Consider the following 24,733-nt stretch of genomic DNA (forward strand, 5'->3'; position numbering starts at 1 on the left):
AGGCTGTTATTATAGCAGATTTATTTTAATTGCTGAGGCATAACTAAAGCTATAGAAATAGTTGTTTGTCTCATTGCTTAATGTATAACTGTATCTTCCAAAATGCTTTCATATTGTTCATATGGTTTAATATTCAGTCTTCACAACTGATATATAAGTTTATTAAGATGTTAGATCATAAATTCTAGTAAAAAAATTAGGCTTTCTGATCACTTAAAATCCAACCAAAAATAAGCAGTTGTGTGCAACTTCAAATGTTTTGTCTCCCGAGTAATTTATGATGGTTAAGTTGTAAAGACCCTGTAATCAGCTTTATTATTACATGTTTTTGCTTTTAATTTGTCTTCACATGCATCTTGTTAGCAGTGCTAGGTTATCCCTTTATGGTGACTTCCACTTGTATGTGGAACTCTGTCAGTTAAGTAGTCCCCAGCAAAGGGTCTTGGACTTCTCAGTATTGTAACACTATTGATATGTTTGCAGTGGTTCCCACACCAGTGGAACTTCAGCCTTAGTTTAGGAGTTCATCGAGCAAGGGGAAGTTGGTTTAAGAAGAATGAAATCAGATTATTCCATTTGTACTTCAGAGAGAGAAAAGCGGATTACCCTCTACATGTCTCTATGGGTTGGGTGGTAATCCATTTTACTACTGAGAGATCCCTGTTTTGGGAACAGTAATTTAATTCTTTAGCTTTCTAAAGCAAGATGTTTATAGAATTGAGACATTTGGACAGTGGGACTCTTAATTGTATGACACAGTCATGTTTTGAAGTAGAGAGGGAAATCCATAGTTTCTGAAAGCATGGAAAGACAACTGTCAAAAACAGGAGAAGGGAATATCTTTGTTGTTTAAAAAAACCCAACTCACTTCATCAACATGAGCGGTGTATTTTTGAAAATCAGACTGACTCTGAATGCAGTTATCTGTCTGATTTTATAAAGTGGTTTTTATAAAGAAGTTGCTGATATATTCTGGTAGTTCTGTGAATGTGACTTAGACTATTGAAAAATGTCTTCCTAAGTAGGTGAGGGTGACAGAGCCCTGGGACAGGCTGCCCAGGGAGGTGTGGAGTCCCCTCCTCTGGAGATAGTCAAGACCCTCCTGGATGCAGTCCTGAGTAACGTGCTCTAGGGGATCCTGCTTTAGCAGGAGAGTTGGACTGGATGATCTCTGGAGGTCCCTTCCAACTCTGACAATTCTGTGATTCTGTGAAGTAAATAAAAGCTTCATGCAATGAATGGTAAAATTTTTTTTTTCAAATTAAAAATGTTAGGTATGTAAGTTGTTTAATGAGGAAAAGAAGAAAAGTCATACTGTATTTTAAAATATTATATTTATTATTTACAGGCTACTACAAGTCGCTTTATTTGTTAATTAACAATAAGCTTCCCTCGAGTATTGAGTATTCTGATGTTTCTCGAGTCCCTATTGCAAAAATACTTCTGGAGAATGTTCTGAAACCATTGCACTTTACATATAGCTCCTGTCCAGAAGGTGCAAGGTAAATAAAGATAATATTAAATATCTGTATACTTGTTATTGCTGGAGGCATGCAGTTTGTTGTTGATGAATGTCTAGCTACAGTGCAGTTTGATTCATTTGCTGTAGTAAAGAATTTTTTGTAATGCTGTATGGACATGGATGAAACAGTGTAGTTTCAGGTGTGTTTTAAGAAAAAGGCAATAAAATGCTGAAGACTGTAATAAACAGACCAGAGATGCAGCTAAGGGCTGAAAAACATTTAGAGTTAAATCAGAGGACACGAGGTTTATGAAAAGAAATAACAAAGTCATAGCTGAGAAGAAGACAGAGGGATGTAGAAAGATGGAACAAAAAAATCAAACTGTGGTTGTGTCACATGTGATAGTGGTTTTGGGGAAAAAACGGTGCTTTTAAAATTAATTTTAAGATGATAAACAAGAAATTTAACTTGATGGTAGTTTAATGTGAGTTCATGAAGAGTTTAAAGGATACGATTACATTTGAGATAATCAGGAAAAGAATGTAGTGTAAGAAGTTAAATTTGGAGAAATCTGAGAAGTGTGGTTTATTAGCACAGGACTGACGGAGTGTGTCTTTGCAGTCTTCTTGGTGGATGTGCTTAAACTTGCAAATCGATTATTCCATGGATATAATGGTGGGAAATTTTGATTGTATTTTATACAAAGACAGTTTTTTCTTCATTTCAGGCAGCAGATTTTTGCAGCCTTCACAGAGGAGTTTCTGGCAGCACCTTTTACAGATCAGATATTCCATTTCATCATTCCAGCGCTTGCTGATGTGCAGACCATTTTCCCTTATGAACTGTTTCTGAATGCACTATTATTAGCAGAAAGTGGATGTTCAAGAAGAAGTGATCAAGCCCCATGGCTGTTTTACTTTGTATTAACAGTCGGCGAAACGTATTTGGGTGAGAAAGCTAAATGGCCAGTTCATTGTTTTTTCATATTTAAGTTAATATGCATTTCCACAGTGTGGTTCAGTGCCAAGCAAAAAGGACAGAGTGTGCATACAAGTATTGGAGAGATACGTTTTATTAACTATTCTTATCCTTTTCAGTAAAAAACACATTTAATTTGGGAAAACCTGACATATTATGTTCTGGTCAGGTGTTTCTGGTAAAAGATGCTTTGTAGTACAGTGTGATCTGACTGATGATCTTTTATTTCAATGTCTGTGCTACAGGATCCCTTTCAGAGGAAGGACTTCTTGTGTATTTGAGGGTACTCCAGACTTTCCTGTCTCAGCTGCCTGTGTCTACTGCTGGTGCAAATTGTCAAGATGCAAACAGTGATTCTGAAGATGAAGATGAAGAGATCAGTAAAATGACAACTACACCAGTAAGCAGTACAAAATTTCTTTGAATGAATTTGTATTATAGCAACAGCAAATACAGGCAAAAACAGGATCACCATAGGTCTAATATTTTTCTGGCTATATGTATAAGGGAGCATATTTACTTCACTGTAAGCAAATGGAATTGGTTGCTTACATTAGAAACAAAACAACAAAAAAAATCAACAAACCCCTTTCTATAGTAAGAGATCTTAAAATGTCTTCTGAAGGACAGAGCTTCTATTAAACAAAACAAGTTAAAGCTTCGCTGCTTTAAATTTGTATTTTACGAGACTGTATTACTTTCTGTATTACTAAGTCTGTGATGATGCTAAGATACTATGAAACATACTGTGTTCGAAGATCACATTGGTCTGGTTTTTTCCCTCACAAAAGTATTACAAGTTCAACTACTGTCTTAATCCTACAGAATTACCTCTGTTTTTAAATATATCGACTACCTTGAAAGCCCTCAAAAAGAGAACACCTGCTTTCTATAATAATGTGTGGAGTCTGTAGTGTAAATAGAACTTTTCACTATAGTTTAAACTTCTGTCAGTAAAAGGAATCCATGCTAACTTTTAACCTCCTAACACTTGAATTGAGGCTTTGAACAGCCACAGTTGGAGAGGCATAAATGCAGCAGTTTCTTCCTGGCCTTTATAAAAACACTCAAAAGACACAACCGTTCAGTGGACTTTGGCAGACTGCACTCTTTCCTTGTGGAATATGTGAGGTTTCACCATATTTAAAGGTGGTTTTCCTGTAATGCCTACTTACATTTCATGTAAGATATTGGGCATTTCTGAAAGATGCAGCTTTTTTAAAGACTAGATATTAAGAGCAACCTCTTAAAAAGAGCCATGCTGTTGGTAATGTTTAAGAGGTGATTAGGTAAAAACAAAGTGATTTCTGTTCAGAGGTAACTTACAGTAATTTCTAAATTAGAGAAAATCTGCTCTGAGGAGGCTTTAATGCAGAATAGTATTTATTGCGATACATTTTTTGTGTGTTTGTCCTATGACTTTTTTGTGTATTCCATATTTTCCTGCATGGCTGTCCTACAAAAAACCCAAATTTATAATTGGATAACTTGTATCCTTCAATGGGCCAGACTGCTTTGCTCTGTTGGGGGCAAGATAAAGAGGAAATAAGGAAAAGAAAAAGTTGAGCTCCACTCCCTCATTTCTGTACCAAGAGAAAACATTTTTTGTATACTTCTGATACTACTGAAAGGAGTATTAGTCACGCTGAAGTGTTTTTGTTGCTTCTTAACCCACGGGTTGAAAATACTGTTTGTGAAGGAACTCTCAGTAGATATGAATTTTCGGATTTCATGTCTTGTGCTGACTGATGTCAGTGGAGAAGAGAATTACTGCTTCTGTATTTCATGCTAGTAAATGATCTTGCCTTATTGTGTCCAACTGTTACAGAACATGCTTACTTTAAAGGGAGTCTTTCCCACTAAATGAAAAGATTTGTGCCACAAACCAATGGTTGTGACCTGAAGATTTCAGTTGTTTTTTGGGTCTGATACTTGTAGGAATGCTACTGGTATATACATATGTGCTTATGCTTTATTTATTGTATAGGAAACTGTTAGGTTCCAGTAAGATTCTGAAGGGCTTTTTAATTTTTATTTTAAAGGGATACTTGATCATTAAAAAGACTTAAATTTTTCTTTTATATGTTTGTAGGGTGATGGGAGAATATCGGTTCAGTACATAACTGAGGAGTGTCTAAAGAAATTGGATACAAAGCAGCAGACAAACACTCTACTGAATATGGTTTGGAGAGATTCAGCTAGTGAAGAGGTCTTTACCTTGATGGCATCAATCTGCCACACACTGATGGTGCAGCACCGAATGATGGTGCCAAAAGTCAGGCAAGTACAAGTAATAGTGATGTTGAACTTGTAGCACTTCTAAAATTTGGTTTATTAGATAGACTTGTTAAAATATCCTTTGGGTTTTTTCCTATGTTTTAGTTTCTGATTAGCTGAAATAAGTAAGAATTTCAGAATTTCTATAATAATTGCTAACAAATTTAGGGGGGAATTAATTCTGTTTAATTTTTTTCTTCTTGTTCCTTGTGCTCTCTTTTGGAGTAATCACTGAATCCAAAAGTGAGTTGCAAGTGTGTTAGTATTCTATCACCACATGGAGGACTATGGAACAGGTAGTGTTTGTAATCAGAAAAAATAATAAATTCTTGAAAGGAGTTTATCTTTCCACATGCTCAGAGGCAGCGTTAAGTGTCATTCTAGCACAAGTTTGTCTAGGTTGCTTTTAAAACTTTCAGTGATAGGGATTCCACAGTCTCTCTAGTTTGCTGAGCACTGAAACCAACTTCTTGTCTTACCTCCTCTGATGTATAGTCAAAATATCTCTTGCTGCAAATTAAAATAATTCCTTACTATTGAAAACCACTATTGTTTGAGGAGAACTTAAGCACCTGAGATGGAGATATGAGACTTGTTCATTTGTACAGCATTCCTTTACAAAGACTGCAAACCACAAATGTCAGTAACAATGGAGGAAGATTTTTTACCTTTTTATCATCAAACTAAGACCCCTCCCTAAGTATTAACACTGTTCTGGTGCAAGTAGTTTTAAATAAGAATGTAGTTGCTGGCAGTAAAGTAAGTATTTAGGGAATGTTGTAAACATAATCAATTCAAACTGCATTGTAAACAGTGATACAGAAAACTAATTAGGTGCTATCTTAGCCCAATGGTGTTTATAGCTGTTAGAGGAAGTAAGATGTCAGTGAAACTGTGATTGCTCGATTAGGGTAATTAGTTCTTTGTAGAGTAATTGCATTAGAGCAGGATGTGAGACCTGAAGATCATAGCAGCAGTTGAATTAGTATGCCTTCTTTATTGTTGCAAACAGTACACTGCCTTGGATAGTAATTACTGAGTTAAATGCATCACTGCTTTGACTTCAGGTTTGCTGGTGAGCTGTCTGGAACAGGGTGTTTAAAGAATAAAGTCACACAGAACTTTAATTGTAAGAGTATGGCATCTGTTTCCTCTGAGATACTGTACTGGGTCTTGGCAATTGTTTGTGCTAACAGACTTGTTACACACTGGGTAAATTCAGGAATTATGAGAGCTCTACTCAGCATCTTGTAAGGGAAAGCAATTTACAAGTTTTAACTTCTGAATAGCTCCAAAATAGTTGAATTTACCAATTTAAATAAGTAGTAGAGATACTAAGGTTTGTGTCAGTAACACCATTGGAATTACTTTTATGGTCAAAATAAGGTTAATTCATACAGGTATTTGTTAATTAACATAGACCTATAATTCTGCCTTTCAAGTCAGTAATAATTGTTGGGTTTGCTGGGCATCATTGTGACAAGAGGTGTCAATCTTTTGTCCCATTCTCAGCACATTTTAGACTTGGCCTAAATTACCAAGCAGCTATTCTAAACATTCTTTTTGGGTGTTTTTCAAAGGACATTTGATGTTGTTTTAAAGGTTATAAACATTGTGTCATTTCATAAGACAAGTAAAATGTTTTTGTCATTATTTTCCACTTTTAAATTTTCCAATGATTTTTTAGTTGCCCAAATGATTATGTCAAATTTAATGATGAAATGAATTTCCAAATTTAATTAGAAAGATGCTTCACTTGTTTTAAGTGCAATTTAAATTACTTTAAATATATTCTTAGAGCTCAAAAATGCTCTTTTATTTTCTGTTTGGAAATATACTGGGTCAGATGGTTTAAAAGACAGAAAAGGGTCTTAGAAAAGCTTTGCTTATTTACCAGCATTTACAACTGTAATAGAAAACATTGATAATGAAAAACTGAAAGGCTGCAAGTGTGCAAAGTGGGATGCTAAATAAGGAAAGTAATAACTGAAAATGACTTTTCAGTAGCTGTAAAGAAAATAAAGGCTAAGAACACAGGCTTTGAAGAAAGGTAATAACAAATATCTCTGTATTGTTTTAATAGTTTTGAGGCTTTTTTCCTTCTTGAAAAGGGGTAAGAAACTCATGGTATAGACTTATGTCACTCCATTCAAGCTGAATGCTTTTTCATCTTGTGGCTCCTCAGTAAATCTTTGATTTGACAGGTGATGGTATTATATGTTGTTAAGAACGTCAGTGTCACTGCACTAGCTCAATAGTTTCTCTGGTTTTGCAACAGAGACCAAGGGAGAACAGAACAAGATACCCAGAAGTATAATGTAGTTTCGAACAGAATAAGCAAGGCTCAAAAGTTCCTTTCTGATTCTCTGCAGAGAGTGGTGGGATCCATAGGTGGATTACTGTAAAAACAGATTGTTTGGATTAGTTGTTAGGAATTTTGAGACACTCTGAATATGTTCTGGAAAGATGCAGTCAAGCCCAGTTAAAGAAAAAGGCCACAAGACTGGAAAAACCTAGCTGTAGCTGGTGTTTAGTGAGCCAGATGGCAGATGTAGAAAAAAATCTTGTTTGTAGTGAAGTGACTGGGAGTTACACACTTGTTTTCAGAGGGGCAGGGCTTTGTCTTTTCACTGTAAAGTTGGTATTTATTGTTGACTACAGTTATTTAAAAATAAAAAGAAGAGTCTTGGAGTGTAGTTCTCATTGAAAAAAAAAAAGATTTTTGCAAGGCTTGTTTATCAAAACTATAAGTAATTAGCAAATTCTGTTTCTGCAAAATATTTTGGGGCATGATTAATTAAGTGTAATAATAGAGTTCAGGTCATCACTACTGCTTAATATTAAACAGTGGTGAGAACTGTGCTTGTTCTGGGTCCTGAGTTGATATCAGCTGTTTGATTTAGCTGGAGTGATGGCTAATCTTGGTTTGACAGTTTCGTATTGACCATTCATTACTACTGTATAATTAACATAACACTCCTAATCTTAACCTGTGGTTGAGAATTGTTTAGGAAACTGACATTCTGGTGTAGTTTGAGCAGGCTCTGTCTCCATACATGTGACAGAGGTACTTAGGCTTTACATGAGGCTATTTCAGTAATTCTTTAGGGCATGTTCTTCCACCACTGTTGTGTTTTTCTTAAAACTAGATTAATAGTGTATGAAATTTTAACTTCTTAAGTTTTGTTTTACATTCTTGGTGCAATAGAAAGAGAGGCAGAAGCAGAAAGCTGCCTGCAGAGCAGTACAGCTCATGTAAGGCTGGCTCTGCATGCTCTCTGGTACCTGAGACACCTTGAAGCTCTGAAGTGTCAGAATCCCCTGCCCCAGCAGCACTGACCTTTCACAGACTGTATGAGCTCCTCTCATTCTAGTGTATTCTCTTCATTAACTTAAATGGTCTCAGTGGGAAACTGGGCCCAATTTATGACCTCTACTGAAAATCTTTCCTTTAACTAATTAACTTGTAGTGGTGCCTCAGCTAAATTAAGCTTAATGGGTCATTTAATCTGTCCCATTGCGAAGGAGGAATTTGACACTTTTTTTAAACCAGAGGTGCCCAAAATACTGATGTGGCAAGTACACATAAATCATGTGGCCTTTGTGGACAATTAGATACCTACTGAGAGAAACAAGGTTCTAAATAAATGATCGTTATGTACTTACTTTTGGGAGCAGATAATTTAATTTGGTATGATTAAAATAGATACTTAACAGAAATCACTGCAGTTGATTTAACTCTGTCATAGCCTGTGGCTGAGACTTGAAAGGAGCTTATCCTTTCTGGTATTTGAAAAGTGGTTCTTCTCCCAAACTACAGTGTTAAATCAGAATATGAGCTTTGCAGAACATCTGTTAATGAATCCATTATATAAAACTATGTATAATGATCTCAGAGTAAAGATGTTGGTGGTATGCAGTGAGATTTAAAAAAAATGCAGAATCAGCAGATGGGAGGGATAAAAAAAAAACAGGGTTTAAACTTTAGATGCTTGTTTTGCTTTTAGAATAGTACAAGTATTGAAAATTAACCCCCTGAGTGTGATTATAAAAATTTACATTAAAAACATAGTGTCTAATCTTGATTTCTGCTTCTCGTGTGTGTGTTCTCTAAAGGAAAAAGTGATCAAGATTGCATGGTATATCCCTGTAATGTTCTGCAGTTTATCAGGAATTGTTGTCTTGTGCTATGTTATTTTAAAGTAGTTCTATCTAGAAATACTGGGGTTTTTTCTCTGCCAAAGAAAAAGGCCAAATGAGTTAGACTTTTTACCTAATTCTCAAGGTCTTATTTCTTAATTTACATTTTTTAGCCTGTCTCATAATTTTTTGAAATTTTTTTGACACTTGTTAACACAGGAAATTCCTTCAGCTTTTGCAGAGGTACGACTTTAAAAGGCCATCATTGCACTGTGGGGTTTTTTTTGATTTGTTACAGTTGCTATATTCTGCTTTGAAAGCCAACTTTTACATGAGGCTAGTAGGTTGTCTGCAGTCATTCCTTTCACAGTGGGTTATATATTACAGTGATGTAAAATTTTGGTAACATGAGCCCTAATTCACCCTTCTGTGTTTAGTTTGCAGTTTTGTCTTTATTTTCCAGTAACAATTTGGAAAATTTAGAATTGATTAATTAATCTGCTTCATATTTCTATTTCTATATTTCTATATTTCTATATTTTTTATATTGAAAAAATAGGCTATATGGTAACATCTTCTACCAAATTTGCATTTTTGTATTTAACTGGATTTTCAGGGAAGGGAAATGTGAAAGTTGAATACATTCAGAATTTCTGGAATTGGGCCATGAAATAAGCAGTTGCTACAATTGAGTGTCTGAATCATGGATATGGAAATAAAAATGGCTAAAACTTAGACAAAGGTTATTATTATAAGCTCTGTCCTTTGTTTCCCCTCAATATTGCTGTACATTGCTAGAATGAAAGAATGAAATATGATAGTTTCAGCATCCATAATGTTTGTTCATTTCTGCTAAAACTATTACATAATTTCCAGGGATGATTGTAAAATTAACAAATTTTTAGTTGGGAACCCTATGAGACCTCATGGCAGTGTGCCAAATTACTTTTCATTTCAAATATGAGGCTAAAAACTGGAGGTCACTGAGGAAATTTCTCATTTCAGAAACCAAGACATCTGAGCTATCATTCTAATTTTTAAACATTAAAACACAAATCCGTATTCTAAATTAGCTAGATACTATAAGTCCTTCCTTACAGGATAATCATAATTTCCACTCAAAAGACAAAATAGTGTGACTTGAGAAGGAAGTAAAATTACCATGTATCAAATTAAGTTTGATTTTTTTTCCAGAATTCCAGATATTTGAAGTAGAATTTAATTTTACAATAAATCTTATCTTAAACTGGCATTAGCTGCTGTTGCTTCACATTTAACTCAAACTTAGTAGTGATCCCAAACATCTAGCTCCTCTGGAATTTGTGAAGCTCTCAACTCTTTTTAAAGATACTGATCTATGTATTTTTAAGGTTTTGAAACAAGAGGGTGATATTTCAGCAAAGATGCAAAGCAAACCAGAGGGTGCTTTTACTTCATCTTCCCTTCTTCTGTATGACCCAATTCTGTTTCCAAAACTCCCTGCACCTGTGAAACTCTGTTCTGTCCTTTCTACTTGGCGAAGAGGTCTGCCCTTCCTAATGCTACTTCATCCTTGCAAAGTTCCTTGTCTGTGCAGTGGCTTTTGGTGTGTGCATGTGAATTGAGAGCCTGAAGGGAGTCTCTTGTGTGGATGCACGAGAGGGGCTGTGCTTAGTGAAGGCAGCAAAAAGAGTCGGTGGGGCTTCAGCAGCTGGTAATCAAGGACTCAGAGGCATATGACACAAGGCAGTATTTGTGAGTGGGCAAGTAGGCTTTCCTGCAGGTGGTTTTTTTTTGTTTTACTGTCTTTAAATTAATTGCTACTTAAGCTATTATCAAATATTTTTAAATGTTTACAGATATTCTATTTTTTTTTTTTAAATGAAATATGTGCTTCCTTTCCTTCTGCCATCTGGCAAATTTTAATTCATCCATATGGTCTGTAATAAATATTGGTTTTTTTAGGCAGCAGCTAATCTACCCTCCCTGCTCCTGTTTCCCAGGTTCCTACCTCTTGTATGCATGGCCACAGGGAATTTTGATATTATGAGGCTATTGACCTCTGAAAGGAGATGTGGACTTGGGTATCTGTTGCCTTTTTTTATTCTAATAGTAATTAGAAGACCTAGGAAAGTTGCATATAGCATAGCTAACTGCATGTAATTCTTCAATAGCCAAAAATTCAACAGTTTAGTCAGTCAAATCCTATCTTGTTTCCTAGAATAATTAATTGTTTTAAATGAAGTTTGTCACGTATGTTCCTTCCTGCAGGGGAAAAATTAGGCTGAGGGAGACCTTTAGTTCCAGGAAGCTTTTTATTTCTCATTTCTTTAAAAAGTTAATCATGCTGTAGTCATGTCTGAAACTATATAGTTGAAGTTGGTCCTGTGTTTGACTAACTTGTGAACATACACATTTATTTTACAGATGTGTAAGTCATTTTCTGTCTACAGATGGGTTAGCATATGTGTATGGGTAGCTCTCCTGACAGACAGTGTTCCATTGCTGTTGCTACATTTCTATTTGCCATGCAGAATATACCAGTAAAATTGCTTCAGAATTTGAAATCAGTAGTTGCTTCTAGCATAAATTAAGGTATTTTAATCCACTTTTTTTAAAAAAATTGCATTGTTAGTGTCAGAAGAGCCACAGAAGTGACTTTCTAACAAGTTGATGTGGTTTCCTGTATTGGAATGGAAAAAAATCCCACATAAATGTATTTAATTGTGTGGAATATTGCAAACTTGGGTCTGTATAGTGTGGTTTGCTGCTGAGTTAATTAAGACTCTATTTTAGATACAGGGATTTTTTACTTGTTTTTCAGCTTGGAGGCTTCACAAGATTTGATTACAATATCAGCCTCCATCTTGAAAAAAATATTTTTGAATTGTTAATGTTTGAGAAATGCTTAACAAAAAGTTTTTACAGAAGCATTGTTTTGTGAATACAGTATTTTGGAAGATACAATTTATTTGAACTTCCTCTTGCAGGCTTCTTTATAGTTTAGCCTTTAATGCCAGATTCCTGAGGCATCTTTGGTATTTGATATCTTCAATGACTACACGAATGATTACAGGGTATGTATTATACATTTCTGAAACTGAATCTTTGTTAAAATAGGGCCTGTCTAGTGAAAAAATGAGGCAATGGTTTGACAGTGCTCATGGAAGATGGTTGAAAACAAAACAGTAATGGTTACTTACTCCTATGATTTCATAAAACTGAGCAAAATCTTGGAATTGGACAACTGTAAATGAATAAAATCTTTATTTAAAATCAGGTGGATGTTTTGTAGTTTTTTTGAGTGCTTACTACCATCAATATAACAAACACTGAAGCCCTAAGTACTTCATTCAACGTATGTGAGTTTTATCTCATATACTTCAATCCATCCAGAAATTGATGGTGGCAGGCATGTTCCCAGGAACTGAGGCATTGAACCTACAGATTTGTTCTGTGCTAATGTTAATTATTCTCTTTGCTTCATGTCTCTGTTCTAAACCAGTGTGTGTCTGCAGTCTTCAATATTTTAACACCAAAGTTTATATATCATCAAAACACTGAGATACTATAGTGGCAAGCACTTACAGAGAGTTTCCTTATAGCAGTTATTTAACTGAGAGCGCTGTCCTTATTTTGCTGTAGCAACTACTAAATATTTTTACTAGAATGCTGAAGTTCATAATGCTGAATTTAATTAACCATCTCTTTCATTTTGCATTTTATATTTTAAGGTCTATGGTGCCACTTCTTCAAGTGATTTCAAGAGGCTCTCCTATGTCTTTAGAAGACTCTAGTCGAATCATCCCTCTCTTCTACCTTTTTAGTTCTTTGTTTAGTCATTCACTTATTTCTATTCATGATAATGAATTCTTTGGTGATCCAATAGAAGGTGAGTTTCAAACATTAAATAGCAGTGCCATGCAAAATGTTTTTGTCTAAGGCTACTGCGCTCCTAAGACAATGATTTGCTGACATCTGTGGGGAAGGCTCTTCTGGGCTGACTTGCTGTTAGTCCCTGGAGCACTCAGCTGTCAGCTGGCTCTTTCATTGTGATTGCATTTAGAAAAAAGAGGAAAAAAGTAATGGCCTGCACCTTGGGAACCCTAGTTTTACAGGGTCTGATGTGGAAATTCTTAATCATGATAATTTTTTATGAGTTAGTGAATAGAGTGAAGTTCTTCAGGACTGGACCTGTGGTCTAATGTAAAAACGTAGCATAGCAGGAATATAAAAAGAGAATAAAAGAATATTGTAATTAAGATAATTGTGACTTCAAACAAGGCTTGATCACTTTCATAAATGTATACTCCTTTTTTTGTGTGATGTTTCTTTTCTCTGCCTTTAGATTTTGTTTGTTAAAGTTCCAGTGAAATAAGAGTTTTCTAAATATGCAAGAGAAACTTAAACTTGTGTTTTATGTAGTTGTAGGTCAAAGACAATCATCGATGATGCCTTTTACACTAGAAGAGCTAGTAATATTATCACGCTGCCTTCGAGATGCATGTTTAGGAATCATAAAGTTGGCTTATCCAGAAACAAAACCAGAGGTTCGTGAGGAATATATTGCAGCATTTAGAAGTGTTGGAGTAACAAAAAATACTGAAATGCAACAATGTATACAGACGGAACAAAAAAGGTGGATTCAGTTATTCAAGGTAAATTGTGTCAATTTTCAGAACATATTTAAGTAAAATTTACATGCTTCTGCTGAAGATAGGAGGTTAGGGTTGTGGTTTTTTTCTCTAACTATACCCTTAACACAGTTGTTACAAGGCATGTGGATTTGAGAAGGTTGTGTTTTAGTATATATAGCTAAGCTTTGATCAGTTAAATTCTGATAACTGGAACAATTTCTTTTTGCTTTTGGCAACTCTGAATTTAATTTTCTTGTTTATCTTGTTTGTTAAAAAGTTACTGTACAGAATATAGGTTTAACTTGGTCTCCTATTCAGCAAGATACTTCAGCATATCATTATAACTTTATGTTGGTGTGAAATTCTAACTGAATTGAGTGATTACTCAAGTACTTCTCTATTGGAGGCTTCACTAAATTGGTACCATGCTGTATCAGTCGTACTGTTGTTCTACTACAATTTATTGGTTCTCCTTTTGGGTTTGCTGGAATACTCACAGAATGGTGAACCCAGTTTAGCAAATGTAAACTTAATCTATGTTCTTTCTGGATATCTACCAGTGTATTTCTGCTAGTTTTATCCACGGCATCTTACCTAAGATAGGAGTTAAGAGAGGCTGAAAATGTTGGCAGGAAAAATCGTAATATACTGGTTGCCGAAAAAAAAGGAGTGCTTGACTTGTCATGAAAATTCTGCAGCAAACACATCTAGTCAGCTAAAATTGCTCATTAAAGAAGTGGGAGCAGAAGAAATGCATTTTCCAAATTGAATGCTAGATTTACAGTCTGTTTAATACTGGCGACCTCTCGCACACTAATGTTCAGTTCGAGTCATCAACTGTCCCTTCAGGTCTTTTATCACTGCTTTTGTCAAGCTATCTATTTAATTGAAAGAAGTTAATTGAATGAAAATGATCAACTAAGCTTGTATTAATATTGCTAATGGAACTTTCTTCTTGGCCATGTTTGGAGAAAGATGTCATGCTAGACTTTAGGAAAGGCCCATTAAGGCTTGCACTTAACCTGATGGGCTAATTAAGGAATGCTTATTCATTCTACAAGTCTAAGATAGCCTCTATCCAGCCTATTCTGCCTGATTTTACAACACATTTCACTTATGAGCATAAGCATTAATAGCAGTGAGAGTAAGTGATAATGTTTTGATTGCATTGAATACAGTCCTAATGCACCACTGAATTTGTAATTTGCACGGGTTGATCTAATATATGTTTGCACAATTTAATTTAATCACTTGTCTTTAAATTGCCAAATAAACTTTCGATTTAAAGGTCACAAGTGAAAACCCCAGTATGTCTATTTTTCAAAGAAGGATGGCATGCTAGAGGTATTTTTATGTATGCACTTTTTATCATGCTGTCTTTTATTCTCTTTAGTTTGTCATATTTTATAAATCTTTTCATAAGCTGCTTACATTCCAGGTGAATTTGATCATGTTTTGCTGTCATTCAGAAAGCTGTAAAATCCCGAGTTACTCTGCCCCAGTTTGGCAGTCAGGAATTGAACTCATATTGGGACTGTCTAAACTCAGTGTACTTTTTGTATTTTCAGGAGCCAAGGTTGTCTTCCATTACCTGAATTACAAATGTAAATCTTGAGGGTATCTTGAAGGGTCTTGTTCTACCCAGGAAAGTTGCTAATAACAAAGCTTTTCTTGTTTACTCCTTCAGAAACATATTGTTAAAGATGAGAATTTAACAGAGCTAAAATTTTATGTCGTCAAGTACAGAACACTGAGTCTTTCCTGCAGGCAGCTTCAAAATAGTTTCTTGCTAGTAAGCAGGCAGCAGTGTCTTCTTCCAAGTCATTAGAACACTACTAGTTGGCATTGTAAGTTTAAGTAGTACATACTTTTCTTCTACGTCAAATTTGCAAGCAGCATGCAGAGAAGGCACGTTTCTCCCCTGCTATCTGTGCTTGTAATTTCTTATTTTTCTTTTAATTTCTCACTTGTTTTGCATATTTTCTATGCCACTGATGTCTAATTAATTGCATTCCTGTATATATACACACACACAAATACAGTCTTTACTTCTGCAAGGTAATGGTAAATCTGAAAACAATGAGATTGCCGACCAGAATGTACTTATTTGCTACCAGATTGGAGATCTTTGGTAAGATTTACATGTGAAAACGTCCTTACAGAGCAAATTCCCCCTCTTTTGGCTTGATACAGTATTGAATAGTGTAGTCAACTGTTAGGGATTCCATAGAAGGACTTAAGTTATGAGTACATGAAAATGGATTTTGTAAAACAAAATAATTATTTGCTATCCTGAATTAAACCTATGAAATGAAGTTGCCAATTTTACTGATTTTTAGTTTTGAATGTTACTTGCACTTGACACTTTATTGGAGAGAAATAGCAATTTTATTATTACTTATTAAAGTGAGTCTTTCAGTAAACTGTGTGTTAAAAAATGTTACAAAGGAGTCCTGAGTTTAGATTGCTAATGCTCTCAATACCCACTTGTTCTGTAGAAGAAACTCCCGTCTCACTTAACAAGATTCAGTTTCCTTTAAGAATTCTTTAAATGCTTGTAAAATATTTCATTAGCACAGTCTTCACTTTGATAATTTTTTCTGATTTCCGCCCCCCCCTTTTAAAAAATTTTTCTCTTGCACGTAGTGGTAATGGGACCACAGAGCTTCAGTGACTCATCTAACCTGCACTGAGTTTTATAAGGGCAGGGTGATGAAAATTCCTGTGTAATCAGACAGTTCCCTTAATAGCATTCTTTGTTCTGTCTTTATTCAAGACCCTACTTTACAAACTGGATCTTAAAAGGTCTTTTGTATAGTATCTAGACACAGAATCCTTTAGGAGGCCCATTAAACTCTTTGTTACTCTTGACACCTGCCCATTAAGGCTGTCTTTTAGCAAGATTACTTCAGAAAAGCTTAGTACAGTGTTTTTTCTATTCATTTTTAAAGTGCTGTAGTTTTGAGTTGCAAAACCAGATGGCTGTTAATTGTAGCAGTGATAACGTCTTTTTAGGCTAGTAATTTAATATGCTATTAGATTCTACTTATTTATGTTTTATGTAGTGTTGGGCTAAGTTGTTTCTGCTCTGGAGAGCATGCATGCAATCAAGACTGACAGTTGTGCTTGAGATGGAGCAGTTTTTAGCGTATCTTGACACTTTTTTTTTTTTCCCCTGTGTTGAAGGAAACTGCAAAAAAGAATAATAAAATTGCAAAAACACCCTAGTGACCATGGTAACAATTTTTTTCAGGCTTCCAGTTTGATTATGAAGATGTGCAGAAACTAGTTATCTATGCAGTTTTCTATTTTCTGTGTTACAATAATGACAGTTACCCTTCATCATTTGAATTCCTTGTGAATAAAATTGAATGAAACATAACAGTTTAAGCTTACGTGCTTGTGTGAAGTGTGGGTGTATGCATCATAGAATAGAATTACAGAATGGCTAACATTGGGAGGGACCTTAAAGATCATCAGGTTCCAACTTCCCTGCTGTGAGCAGAGGCACTCCCCACTAGACCAGGTTGCACAAAACCTCATCCAGCCTGGCCTTAAACACCTCCAGGGTGGGGACATCCACAGTCTCCCTAAATAATGCCACAACTTCCCTGGGCAACCAGTTCCAGTGTCTCACCACCCTCACACTAAAGAATTTTCTCCTAATGTCTAACCTGAATCTCCCCTCTCCCAGTTTTAATCTATTACATCTTGTGCTTTCACTACAAGCCCTTGTAAAAAGTCCCTCCCCAGCTTTCCTGTAGCCCATTCGGGTATTGGAATGCTACTATAAGATCCCTCTGGAGCCTTCTCTTCTCTAGGCTGAACTGGAGCTCCAGCTCTCTCATCATATTTATGGCCCTTTTCTGGACTTTCTCCATGAGCTCCATGTCCTTCTTACGTTGGGGGCTCCAGAACTGGACACAGTACTCCAGGTGGGGTGTCATGAGAACCAAGGAAAGGGGCAAGAATCAATGCTTACACCTTCTCTTGGGAAAGGACTTACTAACTTAACACACTTAAGATTGTCTACTAAAGACATTTTAGTTAGTAAATAACATTATAAATACAGTATTTATGTGGATATTAAATGAAAATTACAACCACCCAGCCACACATAGGTTTTTAGGACTCTGTGCTTTTTGTGCTTCTTATGTTGATCACCCGAAGAATATTTGGCAACCATCCTTTTTCTGGAAATGTTCTTCTTGTAACCTCCTTTCAGTCATGTTTGGGCCAGACCCTTCTCAGGAGTCATTTTGCTTTCTAAATCTAGTATGTTGGATCCTCTAACAGCTGTACAGTAGACTTTACTGTATAGTATGAACAGCTGAGCTAATCAGATGATTTTAATAGTGACAAGAACTTTGAGGGTACAGTTAATTTGATAAATTGTTAGCTACTTCTGGAGGAGATGATCAGTTTTTTTCCTCTAGCTTGCTTTGAAAATGCTAACAAGATAGTAATTGAGAAGGAGTGTCCTTTCAGATTTAGACCTTCACCCTTAAAAATATCAGCACTTGCTGTTTCACATGGGTAGTCTTTATCTTGAGACGTCAAGCAAAAGTTCCATTCTTCTGTGGAGCATTTTCCTTGAAAAGCAATGTATAGAAATTTAAGAACCTGTCTCCTTGTGGACAAGGAGAACTTACACATCAGTCATATTTTTCAGAATCTTGGTTTTGGAATGACATCATAAAGAATAGCTATATAGTTCTCTCTCCTAAAACATACATGTATTCATAAGTTTGATTTCTGAAAACATGTATAAGCAAAAAAAAAAAAAAAATCTTCATGAAAGACCAGTGTATAAATTACTTGTTTATGTGTTACTTTCTTTAAATAAATAATTTAATGCTGGTAACGATTTGTTTAGGCTTCCCTGAACTGGCATACAACTTTTTAGGTGTGCAGGGTAGTCCTTGGATTACTTAGCCATAATTAGTCCTAGTTCTTAGGTTTTGGAATGAGACTTCAATAGGCCAATTTTTTTTATGTCTTAAAAGTGAACCACAATTACTTTTGTATTAATAAGCATTCTAAGTATTTGTATTAATAAGCATTCTAAGACATTTAAGTATAAGAGGAAGTTTTTGTAAGTTAAAAATAAGTAACAATTTCATACATTACCGGAAGGTTTTTTTTAAGTTTTTTGCTTGTGGATTATACAGTTCCATTCTCGGTGCTAAATGTACATTGAATGTCTGTGTTTCTGACACCTAGGTCATCACAAACTTAGTGAAAATGTTGAAATCTAGAGATACAAGGAGAAATTTCTGCCCACCAAATCATTGGCTCTCAGAACAAGAGAACATTAAAGCAGATAAGGTAAGAGTAATACCCTTTTTCCACATAGCCTTAAAAGTGCCAGAGTTTCAATGGTAAAGTGTTTGATTCCTGACTGCATCAGTGATGTTGATGTTGCACAGATTTAGTGTGGATTAAAACCTGGAGTAATGCTGCTCTTCTGTAATGTAAAAGTCTTGCATCTGTTAAGAAACTTTCATGTTCTGTTACGTTTCCAATCCATGAAGTAGAACACACTCTATAGTGTGGCAGTGTAATCTGCATTTATAGCAGAGAATATTGAAAACCTAGTAACATTTTGTTGCAATTTATTTTCTACTTATTTAAAGTGCTTCTCATAATAAAAAAGCTAAATAAAATAATTGCTCTAAAGTGGGAAAATCCCCTCAAAATTCTCATCCAAAATAAAAGAAAGTTCAGTAGCATTTTTTGTACTTACCTAGGAATTACAGTTTTTTCTAAGAGCTTTTGAAAAAAAGATGTTTGAGATTAAAAAGTGTATGTGTTTGTGCAAAAGAAAACTCTAATATGAATGTGCAAGTGCATCCTTCGAGTTATTGAAGAGTTAGATCTTTAGAAACTAGTTAAACCTCAGAGTACCTTGCATTATTAGATGCCTTAATAGTTAAAAGTTTTGCACAGAATAGTTAACAATAAAGTAATTATTTGTTACAATTGTTCATTTGCTTGCTCTGTGTTCAAGATTTCCATTTTTCTGTGCAACCGTTCTTTATAATTCTTAGGAAATAGTGCCTACACAACTTAGAAAAAGTATTAATAGTTTTAAACTGTGATGCTAACCATCTTCTCAATACAAAGTAAACAAAGTTTTAATTGGCATCTCAAAATTCAAGCTCAGCCTCTCCAGTATCTTAAATACCAGCATTTAATGTAACATTGCATGGTGTTTTTAATGATACATGACTTGTATATTACAATATTGTTAATTTTGCAGATCAGCTTTAAAGCACAAATATAAAGAGGCGTGAGTAGATGCGAAGATACTGAGGCATTCAGACACGTTCTTGGATGTGGAAATTTTATGCATTTACTGTGTAATAGTAAATTGTAATGTGTAATTAAAAAACACTTAACTGTAAAATGCTGTTACTTTATTAGGTTACTCAGCTGTATGTGCCATCTGCTAGACATGTCTGGAGAGTCAGAAGAATGGGAAGAATAGGACCACTACAGTCTACTTTGGATGGTAAGATACTGTCTGTGCCATCTTTGCTTTACTAAGTCAAAATAACAGTTTGTCTTAGGCAAAGAAAATCTACCTTTTGTAGAGCTCTGTTGCATGTTTTGTATAAAAGACTTTATGGTAGCCAAAAGCGAGGTAATCTCTGATAATTTTGTTTCATGTATTGAAAAAAAATGCATATTTGTATACACGTGTATGTGTCTTTAGAATGTTTCATGTATAAGATGTTTCCCCAAGCTTCTGCTGGCATTAGTGAGGGGAAACGTTGAGGTTGACAAATTATATATGTTAAAAATACATGTATTAATATGTACAAAAGACAGTTATATATGGTACAAAATGAATAAAGTTGCAGAAGATGTAAAACACTGAGGTTTTGCTTTTACTGTATACTACAAAGAAACTTCTTTATGACATATTGAACTGTAACAAACACATTTTAGGTACCATGAGAAGTATTAATTACTGCTTATAAATAGTGTCTCTAATCAGATGAGGCAGAAACTTAAGTCTTTGAATTACTCAAAATATATGGACTCCAAAAGAGGAGAAAATTGGACCAACTTAGCAACCAGGGTAAATTTACACTAGTTTAGTTGTGCCAATGTGCTTTTTCATGTAAACAGTCTGTTTCTTTCAGCTTTTCATACCTTTGTAGTGTCACTGTTCTAGAATTTTACCTCGCTATGCTCAGGTCACTAATACTTGTGAAGATTTAGTAATGAATTTAAAATTGAGCCTTTAAGCAGCAAAAATTATTAAGCTATGAGAGTCTGTACTCTCTTTCAAGATGATGTAATCTGCTTGAGTATCTTAGCCAGATAGAGTAGATAATTTAAAGAAGACCATAGCCTTTGAATGCTGCCATAGAGTTGTACAGAATTGAGGGCTTTGTCCAAGTTTGAAATTTAAGGATTTTGTATAATGATATTTTTTACTTGAGTAGCTATGATAGTATAGGTTTGATTGTCTTATTAGTCTAGTTGCCAGATAACACCTAATTTGTCCAGTGTAAGTACTCCTCAGAATTTTGAATCAAATTTTTTTTTTGTTTAATTTATTTGATTTGACCTATTCTAAGTGATTGCTAAGGTGAAATCTTAAAAGCAGGCGTTTTAGCAAAAAGAGCCAGACTTTAGCAAGCCTGTGTCCTGTATGCCTTGTAGACTCTACATCAGCCATCCCTGTTTCTTCCATTGACCTTCATGGCTCTTGAGAGTTCTGCTGTCTTGGTGTTCTCCATTGTCAGACCTGTTCCACATTTATTACACTGAGATTCTCCCTCGTGCTCCTAGTGTGCTAGTCTTCCCCTGCTGTATATTCTGTCTGGAGTTCTCTCCCTGGTGTTCCTTCCCATAATAGCACAAGTTTCCTCCATGTCAGTAGATGCCTTGGTCCAGGCAGTTGGTGGACAAGGAGTGCACGTGCTGTGGCTAGTGCAGGGCAGCTACATGCCCTCATTTTACTGGGTGGCTGTCAGACAAGATGACACACTGAACAGAGCAGAAAGCTGAGCTCTCCTTGCAATTTCTGTAATCAGGTCGCTAAAGGAATTCCTCTTCTCTATCCAGTTGAAAATTTTCATAAAACGTAGTATTTTTAAATCTCCTGTTCTCTGCTAAAATTTGGCTGGTTAGCTCAGAGTCACACTGGAGGCAAGATTGTGAGGAAAGGTGATACAGTGTGTTCATGTAAACCTCATTTTTATACAAAATTAGGCTAAAAAAAATGCAGTCAACATGAACGTGTGAAAACAAGTAGGTAACAATGTGCATATTACTTGTTTAATCCCTCCTGACTCCATATGGGTTAAAGCCAATTAGCATGAAAGTACTGCTGGATCACATATGGTCGTGTTTATTTGTGCTTTTTCATTTACTTAAATGCCAGACTGGTGAGTTCTGTATTGATGACTCTATCCCATATTTCTCTTTAAAGAAAGAAGCTGTGATGGAGAAATGCAGATAAAATTGACTAATTGACTGGAATAATTGAACTGTCGAAGTCATGTAGTCATTTACCTTTGCTGTACATGCACTTTTTATTTAAAATGCTTTTAACCCTTAGCTTAATAGGCTGCATACATTGACTTTAATTAAAAATGTTTACTAAGTAAACTAAAGGTAATCACAGATAAGCATTTTATTAGAAATTCCAGAGGCTTGCGATTTTGAAACCTGCCCCAAATGAATATACATCAAGTATAGTGATGGTTTGGGTCATGTCCTTTAGATTAGTGTTTAGTATGTCCCTACTGAAAGTGCTTTGAGGAGTTAAAACAAAAAAAAAGGAACATTGAAGGTGATGTTCAGTTGCAGAAGGGCAGCAAGATGATAGTCACCACAGGTATCATAAACATCATCCTAAACTTCCAGACTGGGTAGTAATGTAAAGCATTTACTTCAGTTTGGTAATACGGTCTGTTACTGGTCTGGGCTCTGGAGTCTTTTTTTCAATAAGGTGGTTATTAAATATGAAAATGAAAAAACTAAGGAGTTGTGGGGTTTGTTTTCTCTGTAGACTGAAGCTAGGTGGACCTTTAGCCACAGCATCTGGTCAATGAACAATGCAGTTTTTCTGCAGTTAATCAATTTGCTATCAGATATGTGCTCAGCAACTGAGTTTCTTGCCATGAAATTAGGGCAGCAGTGTCACTTCTGCTGTGCACCATCCAAAGTGGATTTGTTTCCTAAAAACACCTACTGTGGGTATAAGAAGGTTCAAAGGAGCTGCATGGTAGCTTGGGAACTGCATGTGGTTGAGTCTTGCTGTGGCTTCTTGAAATCTTTTCTGATCTTTTTGTTGTTTTTTTCTTGAGCATATTGTACAATTTCTTGACGTTCTTTCTCTGCAGGGTGTAGGATTTAATGTGGTCACTGTGACCTTGCTGGGAGAGAAAACGCATTGAAATAAATGTTATCTTCTGGTGGCTTCATTAGATTTAGTTTAACTCCCAGGTTTTATGCCTAAAATTATTTAATTAAAAATAGATGTTGTAGCTGAAATCACAATAGCTCTAAATTATTTTGTCATTGGGATGGGAGTATTGTGTATTCCTGTGATGAAAATTGTAATTACTTATAACTTCTAAATTGTATTCTGTCATGTATGTTTTCTTAATGAAAAAATGTCAATAGTAAGAAAAGAATGTCTTCTGAATACAATAAAAAATGCAGGAGTAATTTTTATACACATTCTGTTTTCAGTGTGTTTTTACTGCATATATTACAATTTTTCTGGAGAAACTAATGTTTAAAGAAAGGTAAAGCTTGGTGTGACTGTTTAGTAAATAAACTGTTCATGTCTGTATTTTTATACAAATAAACTGAGTCTCTTGATACAAAATAAACTACTAAAAAATGTTATTTCCAAAAATTTTGAAATTATTATTTCTGTTTAAGTGGGTTTGGAACCAGCACCTCTTTCTGTATCTGAAGAACGACAACTTGCAATTCTGACAGAGCTGCCTTTTGTAGTTCCATTTGAAGAAAGAGTAAAGGTACCTGATTTATAATTCAATATGCAAATGTTTTTGTAGTTTTTTGTTTACAATAAATCTTAAACACTTAGCTAAGTAGAAACTGGATCATTTCCCTGCAGAAAGATATGACAGACCATACTGATTTTCTTAAGTCATCAGGTGGCAACTGAATATTTGAATTTAATTACTTTTTTTTTTACTGGTTATATTATCCTTTATAATACTTGCATTAAATATAGAAACATGTATTCCAAGATACATGAGAGCAATTATATGTTTATAATTAACTGCAGTTGTGATTCAGTGATTGATCTACATGATTGCACCCTCTTGTGGTAAGCAGAGCACTAACTAGCTGTGTGTCTGTAATGAACAGATTGCAAGGTCAGGACTGGTGACTTGTGCAGTGGATGGATTTAATGAGAATGAAATGGTGGATGTCCATTTTGGGAAAATAAGACATAGAGATTAATTTCTGTATTCATAGCTGAGTTGATGAACTTTAATAGAGTATGTATTTTAAAACTTCCAAGATCCTAGTACTGTTTGATTTGCTTTTGAATTTTTCTAGATTTTAAAGATATAATTTTTAGTTCTATTACCTATTTCAGCTTCAATAATAATTTTTTAAGAAGCTATTATTCTGTTACCTGTGATTTTTTTCTCAGAACTGCTTTTGTTGTGAAAAGTATCAATTGCTTGGAAACTGAATTGTCTGTAGACATTAAGTTGCCAGGCACCTTCAAGGCAGTGAAGAATATTGCCATAGGGAAAGTAAATTGTTATTTGTCAAAAGAGACAGTGACAGCTTAGGTAGACCATATGGTGGTGTGCATATTCTCATGTCCTGTACATAAAAAGAAGGTTTCTGTGGCTGTACATCATGATACTATAGAGCTGTAGTCAAATTCAGGTAAAGGACCTCTAGAGGTACTCTAGTCTACATCCTTCCAAATTCCCCATCCTACAGGAATAACCTCAGAGTTGGATCAGGACACGCAAGGACTTGTCCAGATGAGTTTTGACTATCTCAACAAATGTAGATTTCACAAACTCTTTGTGTAACCTTTTCCAATAGTTAATCACTGTCATGATTATTTTTTTTCCTTCTGCCCATTCAGCTTTCTTCCTTCTGCAGCTTGTGACTGTCTTGTTTTCCTGCTATGTACTTTAGGGAGGAATCTGGCTTTGTCTACACTATAATCCTTGTTGGAGAGCATCTTCTCCACTAGCTTCAGTTGTCCATAGAAACAGTAGATGTGAGACC

The 24,733-nt window shown here is 35.2% G+C and overlaps 1 protein-coding gene across 3 annotated transcripts in view; it reads left to right on the forward strand.

Moving 5' to 3' along the window:
- The window catches only part of UBE3C (ubiquitin protein ligase E3C), a 78,643-nt gene that overhangs the window by 16,792 nt on the left and 37,118 nt on the right, over positions 1-24,733 (forward strand). For 2 of the 3 annotated variants that reach the window (XM_051609354.1, XM_051609356.1), the window contains 10 exons: positions 1,349-1,502; positions 2,191-2,411; positions 2,687-2,841; positions 4,534-4,721; positions 11,828-11,914; positions 12,572-12,729; positions 13,263-13,495; positions 18,698-18,802; positions 19,901-19,988; positions 23,387-23,484. In XM_051609354.1, coding sequence (XP_051465314.1) covers positions 1,349-1,502; positions 2,191-2,411; positions 2,687-2,841; positions 4,534-4,721; positions 11,828-11,914; positions 12,572-12,729; positions 13,263-13,495; positions 18,698-18,802; positions 19,901-19,988; positions 23,387-23,484 — 1,487 coding nt within the window. The remainder of the gene's footprint in view (positions 1-1,348; positions 1,503-2,190; positions 2,412-2,686; positions 2,842-4,533; positions 4,722-11,827; positions 11,915-12,571; positions 12,730-13,262; positions 13,496-18,697; positions 18,803-19,900; positions 19,989-23,386; positions 23,485-24,733) is intronic. The other variant, XM_051609355.1, reaches the window with a different exon arrangement.

This window comes from Apus apus, chromosome 2, assembly GCF_020740795.1.
Source record: "Apus apus isolate bApuApu2 chromosome 2, bApuApu2.pri.cur, whole genome shotgun sequence".
Taxonomy (NCBI): Eukaryota; Metazoa; Chordata; class Aves; order Apodiformes; family Apodidae; genus Apus; species Apus apus.